This window comes from Cetorhinus maximus, chromosome 12 (assembly GCF_964194155.1).
Source record: "Cetorhinus maximus chromosome 12, sCetMax3.hap1.1, whole genome shotgun sequence".
NCBI classification, from domain to species: Eukaryota; Metazoa; Chordata; class Chondrichthyes; order Lamniformes; family Cetorhinidae; genus Cetorhinus; species Cetorhinus maximus.
In genome coordinates, this window is record NC_135890.1 from 57,965,500 (window position 1) to 57,990,455 (window position 24,956).

A 24,956-nucleotide genomic window follows, 5' to 3' on the forward strand; every position below is an offset into this window, starting at 1 on the left:
AATATCCCCATCCTCAATGATGGGGGAGCCCAGCACATCAGTGCAAAAGTTGAGGCTGAGGTATTTGCTACAATCTTCAGCTAGAAGTGGTGAGCAGCTGATCCATCTCAGCATCCTCTGGAGGTCCCTGACAATATTGCAGCAATAGCACTGAAGATTTGTGCTCCAGAACTTGCCGCACCCCTAGCCGAGCTGTTCCAGTACAGCTACAACACTGGCATCTACCCGGCAACGCAGAAAATTGCCCAGGTATGTCCTGTGCAAAAAGCACAAGTCCAACCCGGCTAATTACCACACTGCTCTCAATCATCAGTAAAGTGATGGAAAGGGTCATCAACAGTGCTCTCAAGCAGCACTTGCTTAGCAATAACCTGCTCACTGATGCTCAGTTTGGGTTCTGCCAGGGCCACTCAGCTATTGACCTCAGTACAGTCTTAGTTCAAACATGAACAAAAGAGCTGAACTCCAGAGGTGAGGCAAGAGTGACGGTCCTTGACACCAAGGTAGCATTTGACCGAGTGTGGTATCAAGGTGCCCTCGCAATGGGAACCAGGGGGAAAACTCTCGGCTAGCTGGAGTCATACCTAGCACAAAGGAAGATGGTTATGGTTGTTGGAGGTCAGTCATCTCAGCTCCAGGACATCACTGCAGGAGTTTCTCAGGGCAGTATCCTAGGCCCAACCATCTTCAATTGCTTCATGAATGACCTTCCTTCCATCGTAAGGTCAGAAGTTGGGATGTTCACTGATGATTGTACAATGTTCAGCACCAATTCGCGACTCCTCAGATACTGTAGCAGCCCATGCCCAAATGCTTCAAGACCTGGACAATATCCAAGTAACATTTACACCACACAAGTGCCAGGCAATGACCATCTCCAACAAGAGAGAATCTAACCATCGCCTCTTGACATTCAATGGCAATACCATCGTTGGATCACCCACTATCAACATCCTGGGGGTTACCATTGACAAGAAGCTGAACTGGACTCGCCATATAAATACTGTGGCTACAAGAGCAGGCCAGAGGCTAGGAATTCTCTGAGTAACTCACCTCCTGACTCCCCGAAGCCTGTCCATCAGCTGCAAGGCACAAGTCAGGAGTGTGATGGAATACTCCCCACTTGCCTGGATGAGTGCAGCTCCAACAATACTCAAGATGCTGACACCATCCAGGACAAAGCAACCCATTTGATTGGCATCCCATCCACAAACATTCACTCTCTCCATCACCGACGCACAGTGGCAGCAGTGCAAGATGCACGGCAGGAACTCACCAAGGCTCCTTAGACAGCACCTTCCAAACCCATGGCCATTACCATCCAGAAGGACAAGATTAGCAGACACATGGGAACACCACCAGCTGTAAGTTACCCCCAAGCCACTCACCATCTTGACTTGGAAATATATCACCGTTCCTTCTCTGTCGCTGGGTCAAAATCCTGGAACTCCCTCCCTAACAGCACTGTGGGTGTACTTACACCACATGGACCGCAACGGTTTAAGAAGGCAGCTCACCACCACCTTCTCAAGGGCAATTAGGGATGGGCAACAAATGCTGGCCTAGCCAGCGATATCCATATCCCACAAATGAATTTTTAAAAATGGAACTGTAGATTAAAGTAGACATTAAACAATTTCTTTATTCACTGACTCTTCTCAGAGATTACTGACTGTTTTGTGTCTAGAAATGAATTGTGAGTTTGGTTAAAAGCCTTTGCCACCCATTTACCCAGCCCTAACATCTTTGATTTCTTGTTTGGATCCAATTTCTTTGAGCCTTTAGGCCCATGAAAATTTCATTTAAAGAAGCTTAAAAAAAACTGTTCCAGATTTACCAAATGGGTTGTCCATTTGCAGGCTGCCTTAGGATAGAACAAAGAAAAGTACAGCACAGGAACAGGCCCTTCGGCCCTCCAAGCCTGAGTCGATCATATTGCCTGTCAAAATAAAACATTTTGCACTTCCGCGGCCCGTATCCCTCTATTCCCATCCTATTCATGTATTTGTCAAGCTGCCTCTTAAACACCACTATCGTACCTGCTTCCACCACCTCCTCTGGCAGAGAATTCCAGACACTCACTACCCTATGCGTAAAAAACTTTCCCCGCACATCTCCTCTAAAGTTTTCTCCTCTCACCTTAAATCTATGTCCCCTAGTAATTGACTCTTCAACCCTGGGAAAAAGCTTCTGACTATCTACTCTGTCCATGCCACTCATAATTTTGTAAACTTCTATCAAGTCGCCCCTCAATCTCCGTCGCTCTAGTGAGAACAATCCGAGTTTCTCCAACCTCTCCTCATAGCTAATAACCTCCAGACCAGGCAGCATCCTGGTAAACCTCCTCTGCACCCTCTCCAACACCTCCATATCCTTCTGGTAATGTGGTGACCAGAATTGCACGCAATATTCCAAGTGTGGCCTAACCAAGGTTCTATATAGCTGCAGCATGACTTCCCAGCTTTCATACTCAATACCCCTGCCGATGAAGGCAAGCATGCCATATGTCTTCCTGACTACCCTATCCACTTGCGTTGCCACTTTCAGTGACCTGTGGACCTGTACACCCAGATCCCTCTGCCTGTTGATGCACTGAAGGGTTCTGCCATTTACTATATAATTCCTACCTGTATTAGACCTTCTAAAATGCATTACCTCGCATTTGTCAGGATTAAACTCCATCTGCCATTTCTCCGCCCAAGTCTCCAACCGATCTATATCCCGTTGTATCCTTTGACAATCCTCTTCACTATCTGCAACTCCTCCAAACTTAGTGTCATCTGCAAACTTACTAATTAGCCCAGTTACATTTTCCTCCAAATCATTTACATATACTACAAACAGCAAAGGTCCCAGCACTGATCCCTGCGGAACACCACTAGTCACAGCTCTCCATTCAGAAAAGCACCCTTCCATTGCTCCCCTCTGTCTTCTATGACCAAGCCAATTCTGTATCCATCTTGCCAGCTCACCTCTGATCCCGTGCGACTTTACCTTCTGTACCAGTCTGCCATGAGGGACCTTGTCAAAGGCCTTACTGAAATCCATGTATATAACATTCACTGCCCTTCTATCGTCGATCATCTTTGTCACTTCCTCGAAAAACTGGATCAAGTTAGTGAGACACGACCTCCCCTTCACAAAACCATGCTGCCTCTCACTAATACACCCATTTGCTTCCAAATGGTAGTAATTCCTGTCACGAAGAATCTTCTCCAATAATTTCCCTACCACTGACGTAAGGCTCACTGGCCTGTAATTTCCTGGATTATCCCTGCTACCCTTCTTAAACAATGGAACAACATTGGCCATTCTCTAGTCCTCTGGGACCTCACCCGTAGCCAGTGAGGATACAAAGATTTCTGTCAAGGCCCCAGCAATCTCCTCCCTTGCCTCCCTCAGTACTCTGGGGTAGATCCCATCTGGCCCTGGGGACTTATCCACCTTAATATTCTTCAAGACACCTAACACCTCCTCTTTTTTGATCTCAACATGATCCAGGCTATCTACGCACTCTTCCCTAGACAAATCGACTGCTAAGTCCTTCTCTTTGGTGAACACTGATGAGAAGTACTCATTTAGTATCTCTCCCATTTCTTCTGGCTCCACACACAGATTCCCATCTCTGTCGCTGAGTGGGCCTACCCTTTCCCTGGCTACCCTCTTGCTTTTTACATATGTATGAAAGACCTTGGGATTTTCCTTAATCCTGGCTGCCAATAACTTTTCATGACCCCTTTTAGCCCTCCTGACTCCTTGCTTAAGTTTCTTCCTACTTTCTTTATATTCTCCACGGGCTTCATCTGTTTCCAGCCTTCTAGCCCTTATGAATGCTTCCCTTTTCTTTTTGACTAATCTCACAATATCCTTCGTTATCCAAGGTACCTGATAGTTGAAAGCTTGCCTTGACTCGAGCTTGGTAACGGAGCTTTCTACTTCATCTTTAATTCTTTCATGGAATGTGGGTGTGGATGGCACTTTTGTCCATCCCTAATTGCCTTAGAGAAGGTGGTGGTGAGTCATCTTCTTGAACCACTGTAGTCTATCTGGTGCTGGTACACCAGGGAGGGAGTTCCAGGATTTTGACCCAGTGACAGTGAAGGAACAGCGATATAGTTCCAAGTCAGGATGGTGCGTGGCTTGGAGGGGAACTTCCAGGTGGTGGTGTTCCCATGTGTCTGCTGCCCTTGTCCTTCTACATAGTTAAGGCCATGCATTTGGAATGCGCTGCCAAAGGAGTCTTGGTGAGTTGCTGCTGTGCATTTTGAACGTGGGTCATGTTGTTGCCTCTGTGTATCGGTGGTGGGTGGATGCTGATCAAGCTGGTTGCTTTGTCCTGGTGTCGAGCTTCTTGAGTGTTGTTGGAGCTGCACTCATCCAGACAACTGAAGAATATTCCTTCGCACTGACTTGTGTTTTGTTGATGGTAGACAGTCTTCCTTTTGGGAGACAGGAGGTTAGTTACTTGCCACAGAATTCCCAGCCTCTGACCTGCTCTTGTAGCCACAGTATTTATATGGCTGGTCCAGTTCAGTTTCTGCTCAATGGCAACTCACAGACAGTTCTTAGTGGGGGACTGAGCGATGGTATTGCCATTGAATATCAAGGGGAGATGGTTAGATTCTCCCTTGTTGGAGATGGTGATTGCCTGGTTCTTGTGTGATATGAATGTTACTTGCCACTTATCAGCTCATGCCTGAATGTTGTCCAGGTCTTTCTTCATATGGACATGACTGCTTCAGTATCTGAGGAGTTGGGAATGATACTGAACATTGTGCAACTGTGGGTGAACAACCCCACTTCTAATTTTATAGTGGCAGGAAGGTCATTGATGAAACAGTTGAAGATGGTTGGACCTAGGACACTAGCCTGAGGAACTCTACCTGAGAAATTCTTGCAGCAATGTCCTATGACTGAGATGATTGACCTCCAGAAACCACAACCGTCTTCCTTTGTACTTGGTAGGATTCCAATCAGTGGAGAGTTTTCCCCTGATTCTTATTGACTTCAGTTATACCAGAGGTACTTGATGCCGCACTTGGTCATATGCTGCCTTGCTGTCAAGGGCAATTACCTCATCTGTTGAGTTCAGCTCTTTTGTCCATGTTTAGGCTAAGGCTATAATGAGTTCTGGAGCCACATGGCCCTGGTGGAACCCAAACTGAGTATCAGTGAGCAGGTTATTTCTGTGTAAGTGTTGCTTGATAGCACTGTCCACAACACTGTCCATCAGTTTGATGATGGAGAGTAGACTGATGTGGCGGCAAATGGCTAGATTGGAGTTGTCTTGCTTTGATCATGTGAGAGAACTTGTCTTTGGTAGGACAAGGTTCTAACTTTGCTGCAGTAATGTTTACATATTAAAACATGTTTCTCAGCACTGTAATACTCTGTTTAGGAGTCATTAAATGGCAAGATGCTTATTGCTTATGTGCTCTCTGGCCTTTGGACAGGATTTTCCCATTGGCGATTGGGGGGGCGAGCGGGAGGGCAGGCCCCCCCATGTAAAATGATGCGTCGGGCGGAACTCCCGACATCATCGCGCCTCATTAAAATTTTCAGGTAGGCAGAGGCTCAGCAAAATCAGCTGTGCGCCCGCCGACCTGTCAATGGCCAATTGAGGCCCAGCAATTAACGGACTTGCCCGTCCAACCTTAAGGTTGGCAGGCAGGCCAGGAGCCCTGGCGGGAATTAGAAAAAGCATGAAACCTCATCCATGGGTGGGATGAGGTTTTGTGTAGGTTTTTAAAAATTTAATTAAAGTGTTTTTAGAAGTTATGGACATGTCCCAACTCATGTGACAGTGCAGCACTTTGCCTCAGGGTGATGAATGCGCTCTTTCATGCACATGTGCGAAAGAGCGCACTCTTGGGTTTAGAGATTCCCCCCCCGCCCGCACAGGGAGCGCATAGCGCTTCCGTGGGGACGTCATGCTGGGCAGGCCTTAATTGGCCCGTCCATGTAAAATGGCGATGCGCCATCGATCAGGGGTGTGTCTCTGCTCACACGCTCTTCAACTCCCCCCCCACCCCCCCGACGGGGGGAAGGTCATGGCCTATGAGATTCACTTCTTTTTTAAGAAGAGAAAATTTCAGACCAGCAAGTACAGAAGTGGAAAACACCAGCCGGCATTTTATAGGGAAGTGTGCCTAATGCTGAGGTTATAGTTTGATTTCGATGATTAACAAACTTAAAATAGTCAATTGTGCAATTGAGGCAACAGACACAACTATTGCTAACATCTTATCTTCAAAGGCTGTAGAAGCATAAAATATTTTCAGGCACAACCTTCCTGCAAATAACTAGCAATGAATAACTGTAAGTCACCGGATGTGCTTTATGCACACACAAAGGGTGGAATTTTACCGCCGCAGGATTTTACGGAGCTGCCAAAGCCAATGGAGTTGAGAAAGGCTTCCTGCATTTTACAGCCCCGTCCACGGTATGACGGGGCCATAAAATTTCGGCCAAAGCCTCAGTTTGCATTCTTAAGTATTCACAAGCATGCAGACATGCAACTTGTGAGTTCCACTCATGACAGAGAACCAGGGGCTGTGCAGCTAATGATGTGGAGCACTGCACCAAAATACAGGAGAACAGAAACAATTTGTGGCGTGAGAGGTATTCAGCAAATTAAATTTAATAGATTTACGTGTGAGGTCATTCATTTTGGCAGGAGGCCTCTTATTTCTTCGACGGGAAACAAAAACCATATGAGAAGCAAAAGCTTCTAGCAATTCAGAGACAAAAAAAGGCAAAAATAGCAACAAGGAATAATTAAGGCCCTGAACATTGGAAAGGGAGGAGGTGAATGTACAGGTGTTTTATCCCTGGTCTGACACAGGGAGGTGCTAATGGAAATAGAGCAGGTGTTGAGGATTATGACAGAGTGGACCAAACACTTGATGGTTGTGTAATGAATGCCACTGAACCAGTTAGCCAGAGACCCAGGCTAATGTGCAGGGGAAATGGGTTCAAATTCCCCCATGACAGCTGCTGGAATTTAAAATTAATTACACCCGGAATTAAAAGCTAGAGTGGGATTTTCTGGTCCTGCCAGTGGTGGACCAGGCAGGAAAATTTAGAGTGGCCAAAAGTCAATTGATTTTTAGCTGCTTTCTAAATTTCCCTGTCCTGCTTGTGACAATGCGTGTCACTGGAAGGAGCGGAGAATCCTGACCCTGGTCTTACTGATGGTGACCATGAAACTATCATCAATTGTTGTAAAAACCCATCTAGTTCACTAATGCCCCTTTAGGGAAGGAAATCTGCCGTCCTTACCTGTCTGGCCTCCCCGTGACTCCAGATCCATAGTAACATGGTTGACTCTTAACTGCCCTCTGAGCAAGCCACTCAGTTCAAGGGCAATTAGGGATGGGTAATAAATGCTGGCCTTGCCAGCAACGCCCACATCCCATGAAAGAATTTTTAAAAACTGCTGGGTGAAACAGTAATTTACATATACATCTTTCAAATTCATATACTGTGTTTGCTACTCACAATGCAATTTCCCTTACATTGGGAAGACTAAATGCACACTGTGTGAGCACTTTGCGGAACATCTCCATTCAGTGCAAGTATGACCCTGTGTTTCTAGCTGCCTGTCATTTTAATTCTCCATTCCACTCCCAATCTGACCTCTCTGTCTACACTGTTCCAATGGAGCTCGATGGAAGCTCGAGAACCAGCACCTTGTATTTCAGCCGAGTGCTTTGTCACCTTCCAGACTCAATATTGAGTTCAATAAGTTTGGATTGTAACCATTGTTGCCATGTTTTTTGGACAGCAGGTGTTGGTCGTGATTTTGCTGTCGCCATTTACATCTCCTCTACACCCATCTTCTGTTTCTTCACATGTTCCAATGCAACTCTCTTTTTCCTTGCACCAACATCTTTTTTCTCATTTAATCACTTCCTCTTTCCACATTATTACAGACCTCGGTCGATATTTTCCCAAGTTTACACTAAGTGCGGTAGCGGGTAGGTAAAACAATGTTTTACCCACCAGTCGCAATAGCAGCTTTTCAAGCTGTATTGTCCCAAGCCCACCTTGTTATTTATACACTGCCAGGAAACACTCTGTTTCCATGGCAGACAGACTCTCATTCACCTGCCCGTCATCACCCCGCCGCCACATCACACTGGGCACCATGTTTAAAGTCCAGCCACAAGCACAGCGCTCATTGCTTCCAGCTCACCACTGCCCAGAAGACATGGCCAGAAAAGGAAAGAAGACTGCAGCCCCCCCACTTCAATGACGGGTCCCGCGAGCGACTGCTGGATGCCACGGACGCCCACCGGGATGTGCTCTACTCCCGCTCTGGCCGCAGGATGGGCTGCAACGTGACCAATCCAGTTTGGGAGGCTGTGGCAGTGCTGGTCAGCGCCAACAACCTTCAGAAGAGGACAGCAGCCCAGTGCCACAAGAGGATGAATAATCCCCTCCATTCCGCCAGGGTAAGTCACTCTTCTCATCACTGTCAACTCACACACTCACAAACCCATCACACATCCACAGGGCCCTCACTCACTGTCGGTCCAAAGGACATCACCATTCACTCTCTCACACTCGCCACCATTGTCCTCATCCCGTCCATGGGACCATTCAACACTCACACAGGCCAGGCATACTTATCATCTGGCCTGGCAGGTATCCTGCTTACACTGTCTCCAACTCTATTCATGCTGACACACAACAAGAGGGAGAGGTCACAGACTGGTGGAGGAATGCCCGAAATCAAGTCCTCACGGGCTTTGAAATCAGAGCCATTCATCTGGCCGGCAAGGATCTGGACTGTTCCTGTGCTGATGGTGAGGTCGGCGCTGCTCTACTAAGTGAGGATCCAGCAGTGCAACATCCATCAGACTACCATGCTGTGAGTGATGTGTCCTCTTTCACAGGCCACTGCCATGCACTAATTATCTCTCCTTGCTTTCACAGTCACATCTGCCAAACAGCCAACAGAGTCCATGACCCAGGGCCTCCAATCAAGCCCTGAAGAAACCTCTGGAGAGGAATCTGGAGACACCCTCCCTGAAGTCCCATCACAGCGCTCACCTACACCCTCCACCAGCGCAGAGACACACACCTCAGTGGGACCCAACTTTAGAGTAGCCTCGGGATCACAATCTGGTGAGCACATCACACTGTCTGATCCACAGCAGACGGAGGCAGGGACTTCCCAGGTCCCTGGCCCTTGGAGGACTGCTGGAGGCCAGGAACCTGTTGAGTCCAAGTCAGATGATGAGCCTCTAGACTCTGTCATGTCACAGTTGCTGGAGCTGCAAAGACAAGCTCGGGTACATCAGGAAGGGATGTCCGCTGCACTCCTCAGATTGCAAGGCACGATGGAGGAGTCTGTCTGCCTTCAGGCCGAGGTGATAGCACCAGCATTGCAATGCACCGAGGTCAACACTGGCAGGATGGCAACTGCCACGGAAACCTTGGTCCAGGACATCAGTCCTGCACTGCTGCCAGGGCTCAACTCCATCGCTGATGCCATAGTTGGCCTCCAACAGTGTGTACGTGAGGCAGGTGCCGGGCAGCTCGATCTCACTACAGCTACACCTGCTCCTCAAGGAGTCAGCCAGGGGCCCCTGGGAGGAGGATCAGCAGGTGCACACTCTGGGCCCATCCACTCAGGTGACTCCAGGAGTGTCCAGCCCATCCGAATCCCCTCTTCCTGTGACCTCAGCATCTCCAGCTCCACAGGCCAGGGAGGGTGCCACTGCCACACAGCAGGACCCTGAAAGCAGGCTGGGACCCTCCAGAGGACGCCTGCCAAAGTCACCACAGACAGGGTGTCACAGACAGGGTGTCGCAGTCAGGTCATCACAGACAGGTCATCACAGACAGGTCATCACAGACTGGGTGTCACAGTCAGCAGGCTGCCACCACCACTGCTGTGGATGTCCAGGGAGCACCAAGACGTAGCGGCAGGGTTAGGACAGTTAAGGAGAATTAGCTGCACAGGCTGGGCACAGGTGTTAATCACCTGTACATATTGTTCACTATTGTCAATAAACTCCCAAGAATGTCTCCCTGCCTATGGCTCCTTGTTCTGATGAGCAGTGTTCATGTCACTCAGATGTGAAACCTTTCTGTACAAGATAAAGACAGGTGTCTCAGTCCAGGGCCTCCTCCCTGTGCTCTGTGCAGCCTTCAGACCAAAGTGATGGTCCAGCCTCACATTCCCTGGATACATTACTGATGCCTGTACCTCGATGGTGCTGGTCATTGCTGCCAGAATGTAGTGGGCAGGCGTCACAGGGTTCCATCATTCTCTCTGTGTGTGCTCTCAGCACCTTTAAGGTGGGGCTGGCCCCCATCTCTTCAGCATTTGTGACCAGTGACACTGTATTCCTGAAGGGCTCCGGTGCTGAAGACAGACAAAGGATCAGATGCTTCTTAAGTTTCATGGTTGCGTCTCTACGATATGATCCTGATCACGGAGTGCAAGCGAGCTGCCCTCGGCCAGACAGGAGTCAGACATTCTCAGAGGCTATGTGAAGACCTATGGAGTATCCTCACTACCTATTGTCATCATCCTCCTGCAATCGAGCAACTACTGGGGCCTCCACTGCATCTCCATGACAGGAGCATTCTCACAGAGGGTATTCACTCTGCCATAAGCCAGACTGGAGTCAAACATTCACAGATGCAAAGTGAGGATCTATGGGGTCACCTCACTGCATGTTGTCATCATCCTCCACAAATCTGGCAGCTGTAAGGGCATCCTAAGCGTACCTGCCTCGTCTAGCCAGTGTGAGGACCTCATCCTCATCATCATCACCTCGAGGACCTCCTCACCCTCATCCCCATCGATATCCTCCTCATCGGAGGGGACGTGCAGCTCCTCCATCTCCTCCTCAGCCGGCTACTCTACCTGTTGCAGTGCCAGGTTGTAAAGGGCGCAGCAGACGATGACGATGTGTGACACTCTCTGTGGACCGTATTGCAGGGCTCCACCAGACCGGTCCAGGCACTAGAACCTCATCTTCAGCATCCCGATGGTCTGCTCCACCCAGTTGCGAGCTGCAGCATGAGTCTCATTATAGTATCACTCTGCTGCAGTCTGAAGCCGTCGCACGGGTGTCATCGGCCACAGCCTCTGCGGGTAGCCCTTGTCCCTGAGGAGCCATCCCTGCAGCCCCTATGGACCCTGGAAGATTCCAGGGATCTGCGAGCGACTCAGGATGTAGGCATCGTGCACACTCCCTGGAAACCATGCACACACCCATAGGCTGCATTTTTGATGTTGCACACCAGTGAGTAGAACCCCTTGTGGTTAATATAGTTCACCGTGTGTAGTGATAGAGACCTGAGCATCAGATGAGTGCAGTTAATCGCAGCCCGCACCTGTGAGAATCCTGAAATCCGGGCGAATCCAATGGCTCTTGCATCCTGGCTGTCCCGGTCCCGGGCGAAATGCACAAAGTTGTTGCCATGGAGAAGATGGCATCCGTGACCTCATGGATGCATTTGTGGGTGGCAGATTGTGAAATCCCACAGAGGTCACCTGTGGAGCCCTGAAAGGAGCCACTGGCATAGAAATTGAGCGCCGGAGTCACTTTCACAGCCACTGGCAGTGGATGCCCTCCATGTCCCCTTGGCACCAGGTCCTGCAGTAAGTGGCAGATGAGAGTGACCAGTTCCCTAGACATGCGCAGTTATCGGCGACACTGGTTCTCAATCATCTGCAGGAATGGCAGGTGGCATCTATAGACCCTGGGTGTCACTAGGCGCCGACCAGCCACGGCTCACTGTCACTCCTGGGCAGTGTGTGTGGAGCCCCAGCTGCCCCTTCTTCATGAGGTTACTGCTCCTGCCTTTGCACAGCCAGGAGCCTCAGTCACTCTCTCCTCTGTCTTCAATGCTCTCTGTAGGTCATCAGGCAAACAGCTGGGTCACCAGGAGCCATGATCCTGACGTGGTCCTCCTGCAGCATGAAAGAGAGAGAGACTCAGTTATCATGGCTGCTCTTAGCACCTTTCCTGCCCCTGTGTGACCACCCTCAATGCTTCCCGGAGACTGCTGGTCACCCCTCGGATGGCCAGAGATGAGTGCGCTGCATGGCTGCCCTGTCAGCCTGTGACATGGGGGACACTGGTCCAAACCGGGATGCTGAGATTGCAAGGGGCTGTGAGCACCTCCAGCAGTGACTGCTACATGGCCAGTGTTGGCCAGGAGATTGTACAACGTGTGCCGCCCAACTGCCCCGCGTTTCAGTAAAGTGGTGGAGGACTCGCAGTCTGTACCAGTGGGGGTGGGTGGTTGGGGGGGGTGCGGGTTAAGGTCTGGAGCGCTTGGTGACCCTTTGGTGCCTCCACAATGCTTGCCTGGGCAGGCAGGCTAGAGCCTGACCCCAATCATATCACCGTGGCTGCGCCTGATCTGTCTCAGTTTCAGAGGGATGGTCAGTTTATGCAGGTGTGGCCCTACCGTGTGGCCACTTCCCTCGCTTACCCTGCCTCCACCTCGATTTCTTGTGGGCGAGATCCAAAGCCAGGGCAGCAGTTGCCCCTGGACACCCCCTGCGGCAACAGTTGCCTCCGAGTTTGGGCGGCACTTCACTCTGGCCCCCCGGCGTCCGTGAAGTCTGCAAAGCAACAGGCGACCCTGGTGACCTCTGCAGGACGATGCTGTTCACTCACCTCCAGTTCCCCCAAAGTGAAGGCCGCCAAGTGCACGTCGCCTGTGAGCTGTTGTGAAACACGTCGACCTGCTTTCCCGCTGACATGGACGGAGGATCCGGTGGGGATCCAGAGCCTGGCGGGATGGCCTCTTAATGAGATGCTGATGTATTACAATGAGCTCCCCACTGAGCGTTGATGGGAAATGGGCTCCGCTATCGGTGGGCTGAGCGGACGATCGTGACCTGCCTTCCCGCCATCGTGAAACTGATCGCGTCACATTGTCCGCGCCCACCACCTACCATGCTGCCTTGTGTTTATATTTTCTAATTTCCTCTCTAGACCATAGTTGCTATTTCTCCTCTTTAATATCTTCACTGAATCTGCATCCTGTTTTCAAATAAACAGACTTGTGACTTTTGTAAATGTCTTTTCTCCTGTTTGTTCCTCTGAAACCCTGTCTTGAAATCTTTTGATGCTCTCAATGATAAAGTCATTCCATCTGCTGTGGGTAGTGCTTCTCAGAAGTGACCAGACTATGTCAGTAAAACTCATGCTCTGTCCTGCTCCCTGGATCTCTCTCCATCTCGCTCCCTTCTATTCTCTTGTCCAATATTCAGAGATTAGGAGACAAGACTACAAACCACACAAGTGCTGATAGAAGCAGCTCACATCACCATCTTTAGCAAAGCAACATTTCAACTTGTACATTTGCTGAAATGAGACAAGTAGATTGTGAGCTGTTCTCTGCTGCTTTCTAATTATAGGCGTGAAGTGCAGTTGGCAATTTAGCTACAAAGTCCTTCTGCAAACATTTCTGTTGTAGATGTGTTTGATAAGTGCAGCGTGTGGCCACTACATCTGACAGGTTTGATTTAATGTGAATATAGCTGACAGAAGTTGCTTCAGAATTTACAAATGAGAGCTCTTACCATTGAGCACACACAGTACAGAAAGGGGGCTAAAGCTTGGAAATATATCATTGTTGCTGGGACAAAATACTATGTTCCCCCCACCCCAACCCAACAGCGCTGCGGGCAAATCTAGGCCACATGTACTGCAGGATTCAAGAAGGCAGCTCACCATCACCTTCTTGAGGCATTTAGGTATGGGCAACAAATGCTGCCCTTGCTAGTGATGCCCACATCCAGAGAATGAATTAAATTGTGTCTTTCTATTAATTGTATCTTTACAATCCTTATATCTACATCCCAAATGAAGTTGCATTTGTCATCAGTTTGCCCACTGCATGAGCCTGGCTGTCTCCCTGAAGTCTTTTTGTGCTCACCTCACTGTTTGCCAAAGGCCCTCTGGTTGTATCAGCAGCAGATTTTGAGATTGTGCTCGTTATGCCTAACTCCAAATGATCGAGCTGAACACTAAAATCCAGCACTGATCCTGGGATGTCCCACTTCCATCCCTTCTCCACTCGAAGAAGCACCCTCTAATCCTGGGTTTCCTGCCCATCAAACAATTTTCTGTCCATGCTGTGACATTCCTTCGGATGCAGCGAGGCTGAATTAGGGGACACATGCAAATGAGTACAATCCTTGTATGAGTGAAGAGTATCCTAAAGTTGGCTTGTTCTTGTATCTGTAGGTGAATAGGATCAAAGTGGCTGCCTGTGCCCAATACAGTTCATGCACTGATTGCTTGTCTGCACAAGATCCGTACTGTGGTTGGTACATTCTGGAGAAAAGGTTTGTTTCTGTAACGTAGAACTGCCTGATTTACGATGTCCTGCTGCATTCATACATCATTGGTGTTGCTCCATTTTGTAACAATAAGAACAAAACCTTTTTTGAACAGAGGTAATCTATTTGGCCCAGAAAGCCCATCCTCTCGAGGCTGATTTTTGGATTGTACTGTTTCTGCCACCTGCCTAAATCTTTCTCTTATTCCTCAAGACAACAAATGATTTGTGTTCACTGGAATTTCCAGTTCATACAAACTGCTTCTAACTTATTATTCATGCATCTTGTTTTGCTCAAAAATAGGTTTATAATTTGTTCAAAAAGCTTTTGCTGAAACTTGGGCCAGGATTTTACAGCACCCCCTCCCAAACAGTGTGTCTGCCCACCCCACCCCCCCAACAGTGTGTCTCCCCCACCCCTCCCCCAACAGTGTATCTCCCCAACACCCCCTCCCCAACAGTGTGTTTCCCCAACCCCCACCTCCCCAACAGTGTGTCTCCCCAATGCCCCCCTCCCCAACAGCGTATCTCCCCAACACCCCCTCCCCAACAGTGTGTCTGCCCACCCCCCCTCCCCAACAGTGTGTCTCCCCCACCCCTCCCCCAACAGTGGGTCTCCCCAACACCCCCTCCCCAACAGTGTGTCTCCCCAACCTCCCCCTCCCCAACAGTCTTTCTCCCCAACGCCCCCCTCCCCAACATTGTGTCTCCCCAACACCCCCTCCCCAACAGTGTGTCTGCCCACCCCCCCTCCCCCAACAGTGTGTCTCCCCCACCCCCCCACCCAACAGTGTGTCTCCTCCCCCCACCCAACAGTGTGTCTCCTCCCCCTCCCCAACAGTGTGTCTCCTCCCCCCCTCCCCAACAGTGTGTCTCCCCCCCCTTCCCCAACAATGTGTCTCCTCCCCTCTCCCCAACAGTGTGTCTCCCCCCGCTCCCCAACAGTGTGTCTCCCCACCTCCCCAACAGTGTGTCTCCCCCACCCCCCTCCACAACAGTGTGTCTCTCCCCCCTCCCCAACAGTGTGTCTCCCCCCACCCCACCCAACAGTGTGCCTCTCGCACCCCCCCACCCCCAACAGTATGTCTCCCCCACCCCCCGCCCCACCCAACACTGTGTCTCCCCCACCCCCCACTCAACAGTGTGTCTCCCCCCCCTCCTCAACAGTGTGTCTCCCCCGCGCCCCACCTCCAACAGTGTGTCTCCCCAAGCCCCCACCCCCAACAGTGTGTCTCCCCCCCACCCCACCTCCAACAGTGTGTCTCCCCCACCCCACACCCCCAACAGTGTGTCTCCTCCACCCCCCACCCCCAACAGTGTGCCTCCCCCCAACCCCACCCCCAACAGCGTGTCTCCCCCCCACCCCAACAGTGTCTCCCCCAACCCCCGCCCCACCCAACAGTGTGTCTCCCCCACCACCCCACCCAACAGTGTATCTCCCCCACCCCGCCCCACCCAACAGTGTGTCTCCTCCACCCCCCACTCCCAACAGTGTGTCTCCCCCACCCCCAACAGTGTGTCTCCCCCCCGTCCCACCCCCAACAGTGTGTCTCCCCCACCCTCCACCCCCAACAGTGTGTCTCCCCCCTCGCCCCACCCCCAACAGTGTGTCTCCCCCCTCGCCCCACCCCCAACAGTGTGTCTCCCCCCTCCCCCCACCCCCAACAGTGTGTCTCCCCCCTCTCCCCACCCCCAACAGTGTGTCTCCCCCCCCTGCCCCACCCCCAATAGTGTGTCTGCCCCCCCGCCCCACCCACTCTGGCAGATGCAGTGAGCCATTTAAATCTCCATTCAGTTCGGCGGGACCATAATATCCCACCAGGTGGGAGGGGCCGTTAATTCCAGGCCATGTTTTCTTATTACAGTAAAGAACTCCCGAAATATGAAAAGTAATTTTTATTTTACTTCTACACATATTTTTATCTAAATTTAACATTTTATTATTAATTTTCTCTTTCACTCCTATTTTACCTTTTTAAAAAAATCTTTACATTCTTGGGATGTGAACCAGGTTGTGTTTATTGGCCATCCCGAATGGAAAAGATTTATACAAATTGGTGACTTTCTAGGCCATTAGATGGGGGGATTGGAGACACATATAGACCAGAGGGGGTAAGGACGGCAGGTTTCCTTCCGTGTAGGATATTAGTGGCCCAGTTGAGCTTTTGCTTCAAGTTGAATTTTATTTTAACTCTTCCTGTGGAGTCAGGAGGAGCAGAAGAGCTTGTCCAATTGCACAGGATTGATTCATCCCTTGTCACAGTCCACTCCAAATCCCTTCCCAGAACATAACATTAGACAAGCAGCTTGTGGAGTTGCAACCAGCAACAGCAGCTCGAGCCGAGATCAATGATAAGGCCCGAGGACCAATTTCCATCAGACTTGAGTCTCTTGATTTGGGTGTGTGCTGGTCGCACATCACCAAGGCTGGGCCAAACTAATTTCTAGGCCATTGTTCTGAACATTTTCTCCTTCCTTGTGGGCTTGCATTGTCTACTTTGTGAGAACATTCTCCGGACCATTGGGCCCTCACTGCCCAATGAACCAGCTGCAAGGGCCAGTTTCACAGCATAAAGCAAACCCCAAATTCTCAGCTGATCAGAGAGCGACAGCATGGATTTGTATAGGGAAGATCATGCCTGACAGACCTGCTTGAACATTTTGAACAGGTGACTGAAGTAGCAGATTGGGGAATCTCTGTAGATGTTATTTATTTGGACTTCCAAAAATCATTTAATACAGTCCTTCATTAACCAAAGTTGAATTTAATGGATTGAAGGCAAGTTATTGACTTTGATAAGGAATTGGCCGAACCGAAGGGGACAGAGAGTTGGGATAGGAGCAGGTACTCTAATCAGCAAGACGTGGTATCCCACAAGCACTTGTGTTGCGCATCAACTATTCACCATATTTACTATCGGCTTAGATGGTGGGATAGAAAGCTACATATCCAAATTTGCTGATGACACAAAGATGAGAAGCAGTATGAGCAGTGTAGATGAAAGTATAACATTACAAAGAGATATTGATAAATTAAATGATTGGGCAGAATCGTGTCAAATGGATTTCAATGTGGGCAAACGTGAGGTCATCCAATTTGGAACTAAAATGATAGAATGAAGTACTTTCTGAATGGTGAAAATTTAGAAACATTGGAGTCCAAATAATTGTGGGGTTTGGGTATGCAGAACATTAAAATGTCAAGAACATTTAGAGAAAATAATCAAAATAAAATAATGGAATGCTGGCCTTTATAACTAGAGGACTAGAATACAAAGGGGTTGAAGTCATACTTCGACTATACAAAACCCTAGTTAGATCATACCTGGGGTACAAGGAGCAGTTCTGGGCAGCACAACCATAGGAAGGATGCATTGGGGTGTGGAGGAATTTCATTGTAGATTAACCAGAATTATCAGGAGAGATTCCATAGAATTTACAATGATAAGGGGTGATTTGATCAAAGTTTACAAGTTATTAAGGGGAACAGAATGGGTAGATTGAGAGAAAGTATTTCCACAGCCTGGGGGACTTGAGGACAAGGAGGCAGAGTTGAAAAATTAGAACCTGACCTTTCAGCTGTGAAATTAGGAAATACTGACACACAAAGGGTGGTAAATGTTTGGATCTCGCTTCCACCTATTCTTCCATGATGCTGGATCAATTATTCATTTTAAAGCTGAGATTGGTAGATTTTTGCTAACCAAGGGTATGAAGTGGTATGGGATAAGGTGGGTATATGGAGTTAGGTTGCAGATCAGCCATACTGAACAGGCTTGAGGGGTTAAGTGGGTCCTTCTGTTCCTATGTTCCTCTGTCTTGGGTGACAGACAGATGTCTAACTCAGATAACCTTGATTTTACACTGGGAGGAGTAAATCCATCTACAATTTGCTACATGTTAAAATATAAACAACTTCTTGGCAAGAAACTAAAATTAGCTTGTCTACATATTGCACATTATAGTGGAGGCGATGGCGGGGTGGTATTGTCACTAGAGTAGTAATCCAGAGACCCAGGGTAATGTTCTGGGGACCTGGGTTTGAATCCCACCACGGCAGATGATGGAATTTGAATTCAATAAAAATCTGGAATTAAAAAGTCTAATAATGACCATGAAACCATGGTCTGGCCTACATGTGACTCCAGACCCACAGCAATGTGGTTGACTCTTAAATGCCCTCTGAAATGGCCTAGCAAGCCACTCAGTTGTATCAAACTGCTACAAAGTCACAAAAAAGGAATGAAACTGGACAGACCAAAATTACCAAAATTGGGAGAGCTGTCTCACAGACTAGTCAAGCAACTGCCTGACATAGTCAATCCTCACGGAATCATATCTTACAGATAAAGTTCCAGACATCACCATCACCATCCCTGGGTATGTCCTGTCCCACCAGCAGGATAGGCCCAGTAGAGGTGGTGGCACAGTGGTATACAGTCAGGAGGGAGTTGCCCTGGGGGTCCTCAACATCGACTCCGGACCCCATGAAGTCTCAAGGCATCAGGTCAAACATGGACAAGGAAACCTCCTGCTGATTACCACGTACCACCCTCCCTCAGCTGATGAATCAGTGCTCCTCCATGTTGAACACTGAGGGTGTTCACTGAGGGTGGCAAGGGCACAGAATGTATTTTGGGTGGGGGGACCTCAATGTCCATCAAGAGTGGCTCGGTAGCACCACTACTGACCGAGCTGGCCAAGTCCTAAATGACAAAGCTGCTAGACTGGGTCTGTAGCAGGGGGTGAGAGAACCAACAAGAGGGAAAAACATACTTGACCTCACCCTCACCAACCTGCCTGCCGCAGATGCATCTGTCCATGACAGTATCGGCAGGATTGACCACCACACAGTCGTTGTGGAGACGTCCCGCCTTCACATTGAGGATACCCTCCATCGCGTTGTGTGGCACTACCACCGTGCTAAATGGGATAGATTTCGAACAGATCTAGCAACTCAAGACTGGGCATCCATGAGGCGCTGTGGGCCATCAGTAGCAGCAGAATTGTACTCGAACACAATCTGCAACCTCATGGCCCGGCATAATTCCCACTCTACCATTACCATCGAGCCAGGGGATCAACCCTGGTTCAATGAAGAGTACAGGAGGGCATGCCAGGAGCAGCACCAGGCATACCTAAAAATGAGGTATCAGCCTGGTGAAGCTATAACACAGGACTACTTGCGTGCCATACAACACAAGCAGCAAGTGATAGACAGAGCTATGCGATCCTACAACCAACGGATCTAAGCTCTGCAGTCCGCATTCAGTCGTGAATGGTGGTGGACAATTAAACAACTCACTGGAGGAGGAGGCTCCACAAATATCCCCATCCTCAATGATGGGGCAGCCTAGCACATCAGTGCAAAAGATAAGGCTGAAGCATTTGCTACAATCTTTTGGCAATGTGGATGATCCATCTCGACCTTTTCTGGAGGTCCCCAGCATCACAGATGCCAGTCTTCAGCCAATTTGATTCACTTCACGTGATATCAAGAAATGGCTGAAGGCACTGGATAGTGCAAAGGCTATGGGCCCTGTCGATATTCCGGCAATAGTACTGAAGACTTGTGCTCCAGAACTTGCTGCGCCCCTAGCCAAGCTGTTCCAGTACAGCTACAACACTGGCATCTACCCAGCTATGTGGAAAATTGCCCAGGTATGTCCTGTGCACAAAGAGCAGGACAAATCCAACCTGGCCAATTACTGCCAAAGCAGTCTCGGTCATCAGTTAAGTAATGGAAGAGGCCATCAACAGTGCTATCAGGTGGCACTTTCTTAGCAATAACCTGCTCATTGGCACTCAGTTTGGGTTCACCAGGGCCACTCAGCTCCTGACCTCATTACAGCCTTGGTTCAAACATGGACAAAAGAGCTGAACACCCGAGGTGAGGTGAGAGTGACTGCCCTTGACACCAAGGCAGCATTTGACTGAGTGTGGCATCAAGGAGCCCTGACAAAACTGGACTCAATGGGAATCGGGGGGAAAACTCTATGCTGGTCGGAGTCATACCTAGCACAAATGAAGATGGCTGTGGTTGTTGGAGGTCAGTCATCTCAGCTCCAGGACATCACTGCAGGAGTTCCTCAGGGTAATGTCCTCGGCCCAACCTTCTTTAGCTGCTTCATCAATAACCTTCCTTCCATCATAAAGTCAGAAATGGGGATGTTCGCTGATGATTGCACAATGTTCAGCACCATTCGCAACTCCTCAGATACTGAAGCTGTCCATGTCCAAATGCAGCTAGACCTGGACAACATTGAGACTTGGGCTAACAAGTGGCAAGAAACATTTGTGCCACACTAGTGCCAGGCAATGACCATCTCCAACAAGAGAGAATCTAAGCATCGCCCCCTTGACATTCAATGGCATTACCATCATTGAATCCCCCATTATCAACATCCTGGGGGTTACCATTGACCAGAAATTGAACTGGACTAGCCATATAAATACTGTGGCTACAAGAGCAGGTCAGAGACTAAGAATCCTGTGACAAGTAACTCACCTCCTGATTCCCCAAAGCCAGTCCACCATCTACAAAGCACAAGTCAGGAGAGTCCCCACTTGCCTGGATGAGTGCAGCTCCCACAACACTCAAGAAGCTTGACACCATCCAGGACAAAACAGCAGCTTGATTGGCACCACATCCACAAACATTCATTCCCCCCATCACCGACGCACAGTAACAGCAGCATTTAGCGTCTACAAGATGCACTGCAGAAATTCGCCAAGGCTCCTTCGACAGCACCTTCCAAATCCACAATCACTACCATCTAGAAAGACGAGGGGCAGCAGATAGATGGGAACATCACCACCTGGAAGTTCCCCTCCCGATCTACACACCATCCTGACTTGGAAATATATCGCTGTTCCTTCACTGTCGCTGGGTCAAAATCCTGGAACTCCCTTCCTAACAGCACTGTGGGTGTACCTACACCACATGGACTGCAGCGGTTCAAGAAGGCAGCTCCCCACCGCCTTCTCAAGGGCAGCTAGGGATGGGCAATAAATGCTGGCCCAGCCAGCGACACCCACATCCCATGAATGAATAAAAAAATTTTTAAAAATTTACCCAATAGTCAATATTTTGGACATTAGTCTTTAAGCTATGAATGATATCATAATATAACTCCCACTCAGTACTTTGTGTAAAACCCATCTTTTAAAGGTGTTCCTTTGTTCATGAATATGAAAACTCAAGCAATCCATCTTACTGCATTACCACCAAAGAAGGAAGCAACAGCTGCCCAAACATGACCTTAAAACCTTCGGCGATAGATCATTCCTTCAAGAACACAAAGGTAATGGACCAAACTGTCTTTAAATTTGGAAATTACACCTTGGGAAATTAGACTATTTTAAACTTGTATCAAACTTTCATAGGTTACACTGCATCCAGTTCTGGTCTCCACGTTATGTAAAGGATATTGAGGCACTGAAGAAGGTGCAAAGAGGATTTCCAAGGGTGATACCAAAACTGACAGATTTTACCCATCAGGAAAGATTGAACAGGCTTTCACATAATAGCATAAAAAATTCACAGCAAGAAGGAGGCCATGCGGCCCATCATGACTGTACTGACCAAAAAGAAAGAGCTATCCAGCCTAATCCCATTTTGCAACCCTTGTTCTGTAGTCTATAGTCTTAGCCTGTAGTTATGGCACTTCAAGTGCATATTCAGGTATTTTCTAAATGTGGTGAGGATTTCTGTCCGGAACACCCTTTTCAGGCAGATTTCAGATTCTCACTACCCTCTGGGTGAAAACCACTGTCCTCAACTCCCCTCTAATCTCCCTGGCAATTACTTTAAATTTATGCCTCCATACTGTTGACCTCTCTGCTCATGGAAATAGGCCCTATCTACCCATTCTATCCAGGCCCCTCATAATTCCCTACGCCTCAATTAAATCTCCCCTCAGCATCCTCTGTTCCAAAGGAGCAAACCTACCCAGGCTATCCTCATAGCTAAAATTCTCCATTCCCGGCAACCTCCTTGTAACTCTCCCCTGTACCCTCTCTAGTGTGATCACATCCTTCCTACAATGTGACCAAAACTGTACACAGGACTCTTAACTGTGACCTAACTAAATCCAACTTGCCATTTTCCCTTGGATCCCATGAGTTTTTACTTTTCTGGCCAGTCTGACATGTGGGATCTTGTCAAAAGTCTTACTAAAATCCATGCAGACTACATCAAATGCACTACCCTTCTCAACTCACTTTGATACTGCCTCAAAAAGTTCAAACAAGTTAGTCAGACATGACCTTTCTTTAACAGATCTATGCTGATCCGTGATTAAATGATGATTTATACTGTCCACAGAGTTTGTTGCCAATAATTTGCTCATCACCGAGGTTAAGCTAACTTAACAACCCATAATCACTTGGTCTATCCCTTTCTCCCTTTTTAAACATCAGTACAACCTTCGCAGTTCTCAATCTGCCTGTAGCCAGAGAAGATGAAAAATGATGGTCAGAGTCTCCACTATTTCCTTCTTTGCTTCTCCTAGCAGCCTGGGTTACATTTCATGCGGACCTGATGATTTATCCACTTTCCGAGATGCTAAACCCCTGAATATTTCCTCCCTCACCATGTTTATCTTAAGCAGTATTTCACTCTCCTCCTCCTTAACTGCAACGTCTGCATTGTTTGTTTCTTTTATGAAGACACAAGCAAAGTATTCATGCTGATGTCCTCTGCCTCCACACACAGGTTCCCTTTTTAATCTCTAATTGTACCTATTTTTTGCTTAGTTATCCTTTTGCTCTTTATGTATTTGTAAAACATTTTGGGGTTTTCCTTGATTTCAGTTGCAAATATTTTTTATACCCTTTCTTTGCTTTTCTAATTTCTTTTTTCTCTGGAAAAGTAATGACTGAGAGGTGGCCTCATAGAGGTGTGTAAAATTATGAGGGGTTTGGCAGGGTGAATTAGAGAAGACTATGGGCGGAACCTTCCATTCTGGAGTCCAAGTCCCATGGTGGGCGGGAAAGTCAACGAGATTCCCACTGGGCAGCGGGAGAACTGAACACGCGCGATCTTCTGCTGTTCGGTTCATTAATTATGCATCCGCGAGGAGCCTGGTGAATCTTATGGCAGGGTGGGCAGGAGGTGGCCTGTCCTGCCATTACCTAATGGGGTCAAAGATCCTGGCACCATATTTCAATGGCACCCAGACAGACATTCACTCAGTGGTAGCCAGGAGTTCCGCATTACTCCTCCAGAGTCCCTGTGGCCATAATTCAGACTAGAGAAGCTGGCAGATGTGAGCAAACACATTCTGGGTCATATAAAGGCACCTCCGGCATTGCCTTTTGCTCATTTCTAGGTAAGAACACCGCCTGTGATACACCCATGGCCGGGCCAATGCTTGCCGTTGCAGTGGACCCTGTTCACCCTCATCTTGACCTTATAGAGGCCCCAGTGCCTCTTGCTGCTCAGGCCCCAGCTCCTCCCTCTGCCAACCTGCGATGGGCACTTTCTCCTCATCTGGATGAAAGCCATTACCAAGGCAGGTTTTCCTGCAGGCTGCATCATCGACACCTCAGTGGATCTGTGAATAAATTGAAGTGCTAAATTCAGTGAACATGATCTTTATAGATTTCCCACCATCTCAAAGCCTGCAGGCCAGTGCTAAATCCTTCACCTGGCTTCTATCTAGACATGGCATCCCTACCCCACCCCTTCCAGATGAAGAACATCCTGGAGGACCAGATTGGGTATTCCTCCCATTCATACATGGAGACATTGCTCTTTGACCAGGGTGATGAGAGCCGTGTGCAAGAACCCTGTCTCTGACACTATTCTGCTTGCTTCCACCACCCTCAAGACTCTATAGAGAGACTATTGCCTTGGCAGCAAAGAAAGGCTTACCACGTGAGCCCTGGTCAACCATGACCACTCACCCGGGAGGATGGATATTTGGAGTCAGGAGTTTGTTGCCGTTCACCAGCCGTGTCCCTTGGAGGCATCCACCTCCCTCCCTCCCTTCATCCCTGCCTCTGACAGCAGCAGATGGGAAATAGCACAGAATGAATGGCAGCTCCAAACCTTGCTGGGATCGTGATGTTATGAGACCCATTATTTGGGAATAAACCTGCTGCCGTGTGGACTTCACCATAGAGAGGGGAACACAACTGAGCATGGTTAACATCTAGTTGCCTCAATTATTAGGGTGTCCCTTTAGTTGGCTACTTGTGCTGACTTTGAACTCCACCCACCCAAAAAGACCTTACTCCCACATCGATGGATTTCAGTTACCGGTTAACTGTGTGGTCAAGGTTAGATTTGAAAAATGGTGCATGTCACTTTCCAGCCTCTGTCCACTACCTTCTACCCTCCCCTTGTCACCCACCTACTTCCTCCCCATCACTCTTGACCCACCCAGTATCACCATTCCTCTTTCCTCTGTCACCCTTGAATCTCCCCCCATTACCCTGCACCCTAGAAGCATCCACCTCCACATGCCTTCCCTCGCCTCAGAATCGACACCCGTTACTGGCCCCATGTCCACCATGACCCTGCCCCCTCCCATTATCTGAGCCACCTGTCTAGTCCCCTGTGACTCCCCACACCATGAGACTTTCACCTACCAAACGCTCACCTTGAACCTACCACCTTACCGCAT

The 24,956-nt window shown here is 48.7% G+C and overlaps 1 protein-coding gene across 1 annotated transcript in view; it reads left to right on the top strand.

Annotated features, from left to right (window-relative positions):
* Positions 1-24,956, top strand: part of plxnc1 (plexin C1) — a 139,555-nt gene that overhangs the window by 17,250 nt on the left and 97,349 nt on the right. Inside the window, exons 4-5 of the mRNA XM_078553689.1 lie at positions 14,232-14,332; positions 21,497-21,629. Coding sequence (XP_078409815.1) covers positions 14,232-14,332; positions 21,497-21,629 — 234 coding nt within the window. The remainder of the gene's footprint in view (positions 1-14,231; positions 14,333-21,496; positions 21,630-24,956) is intronic.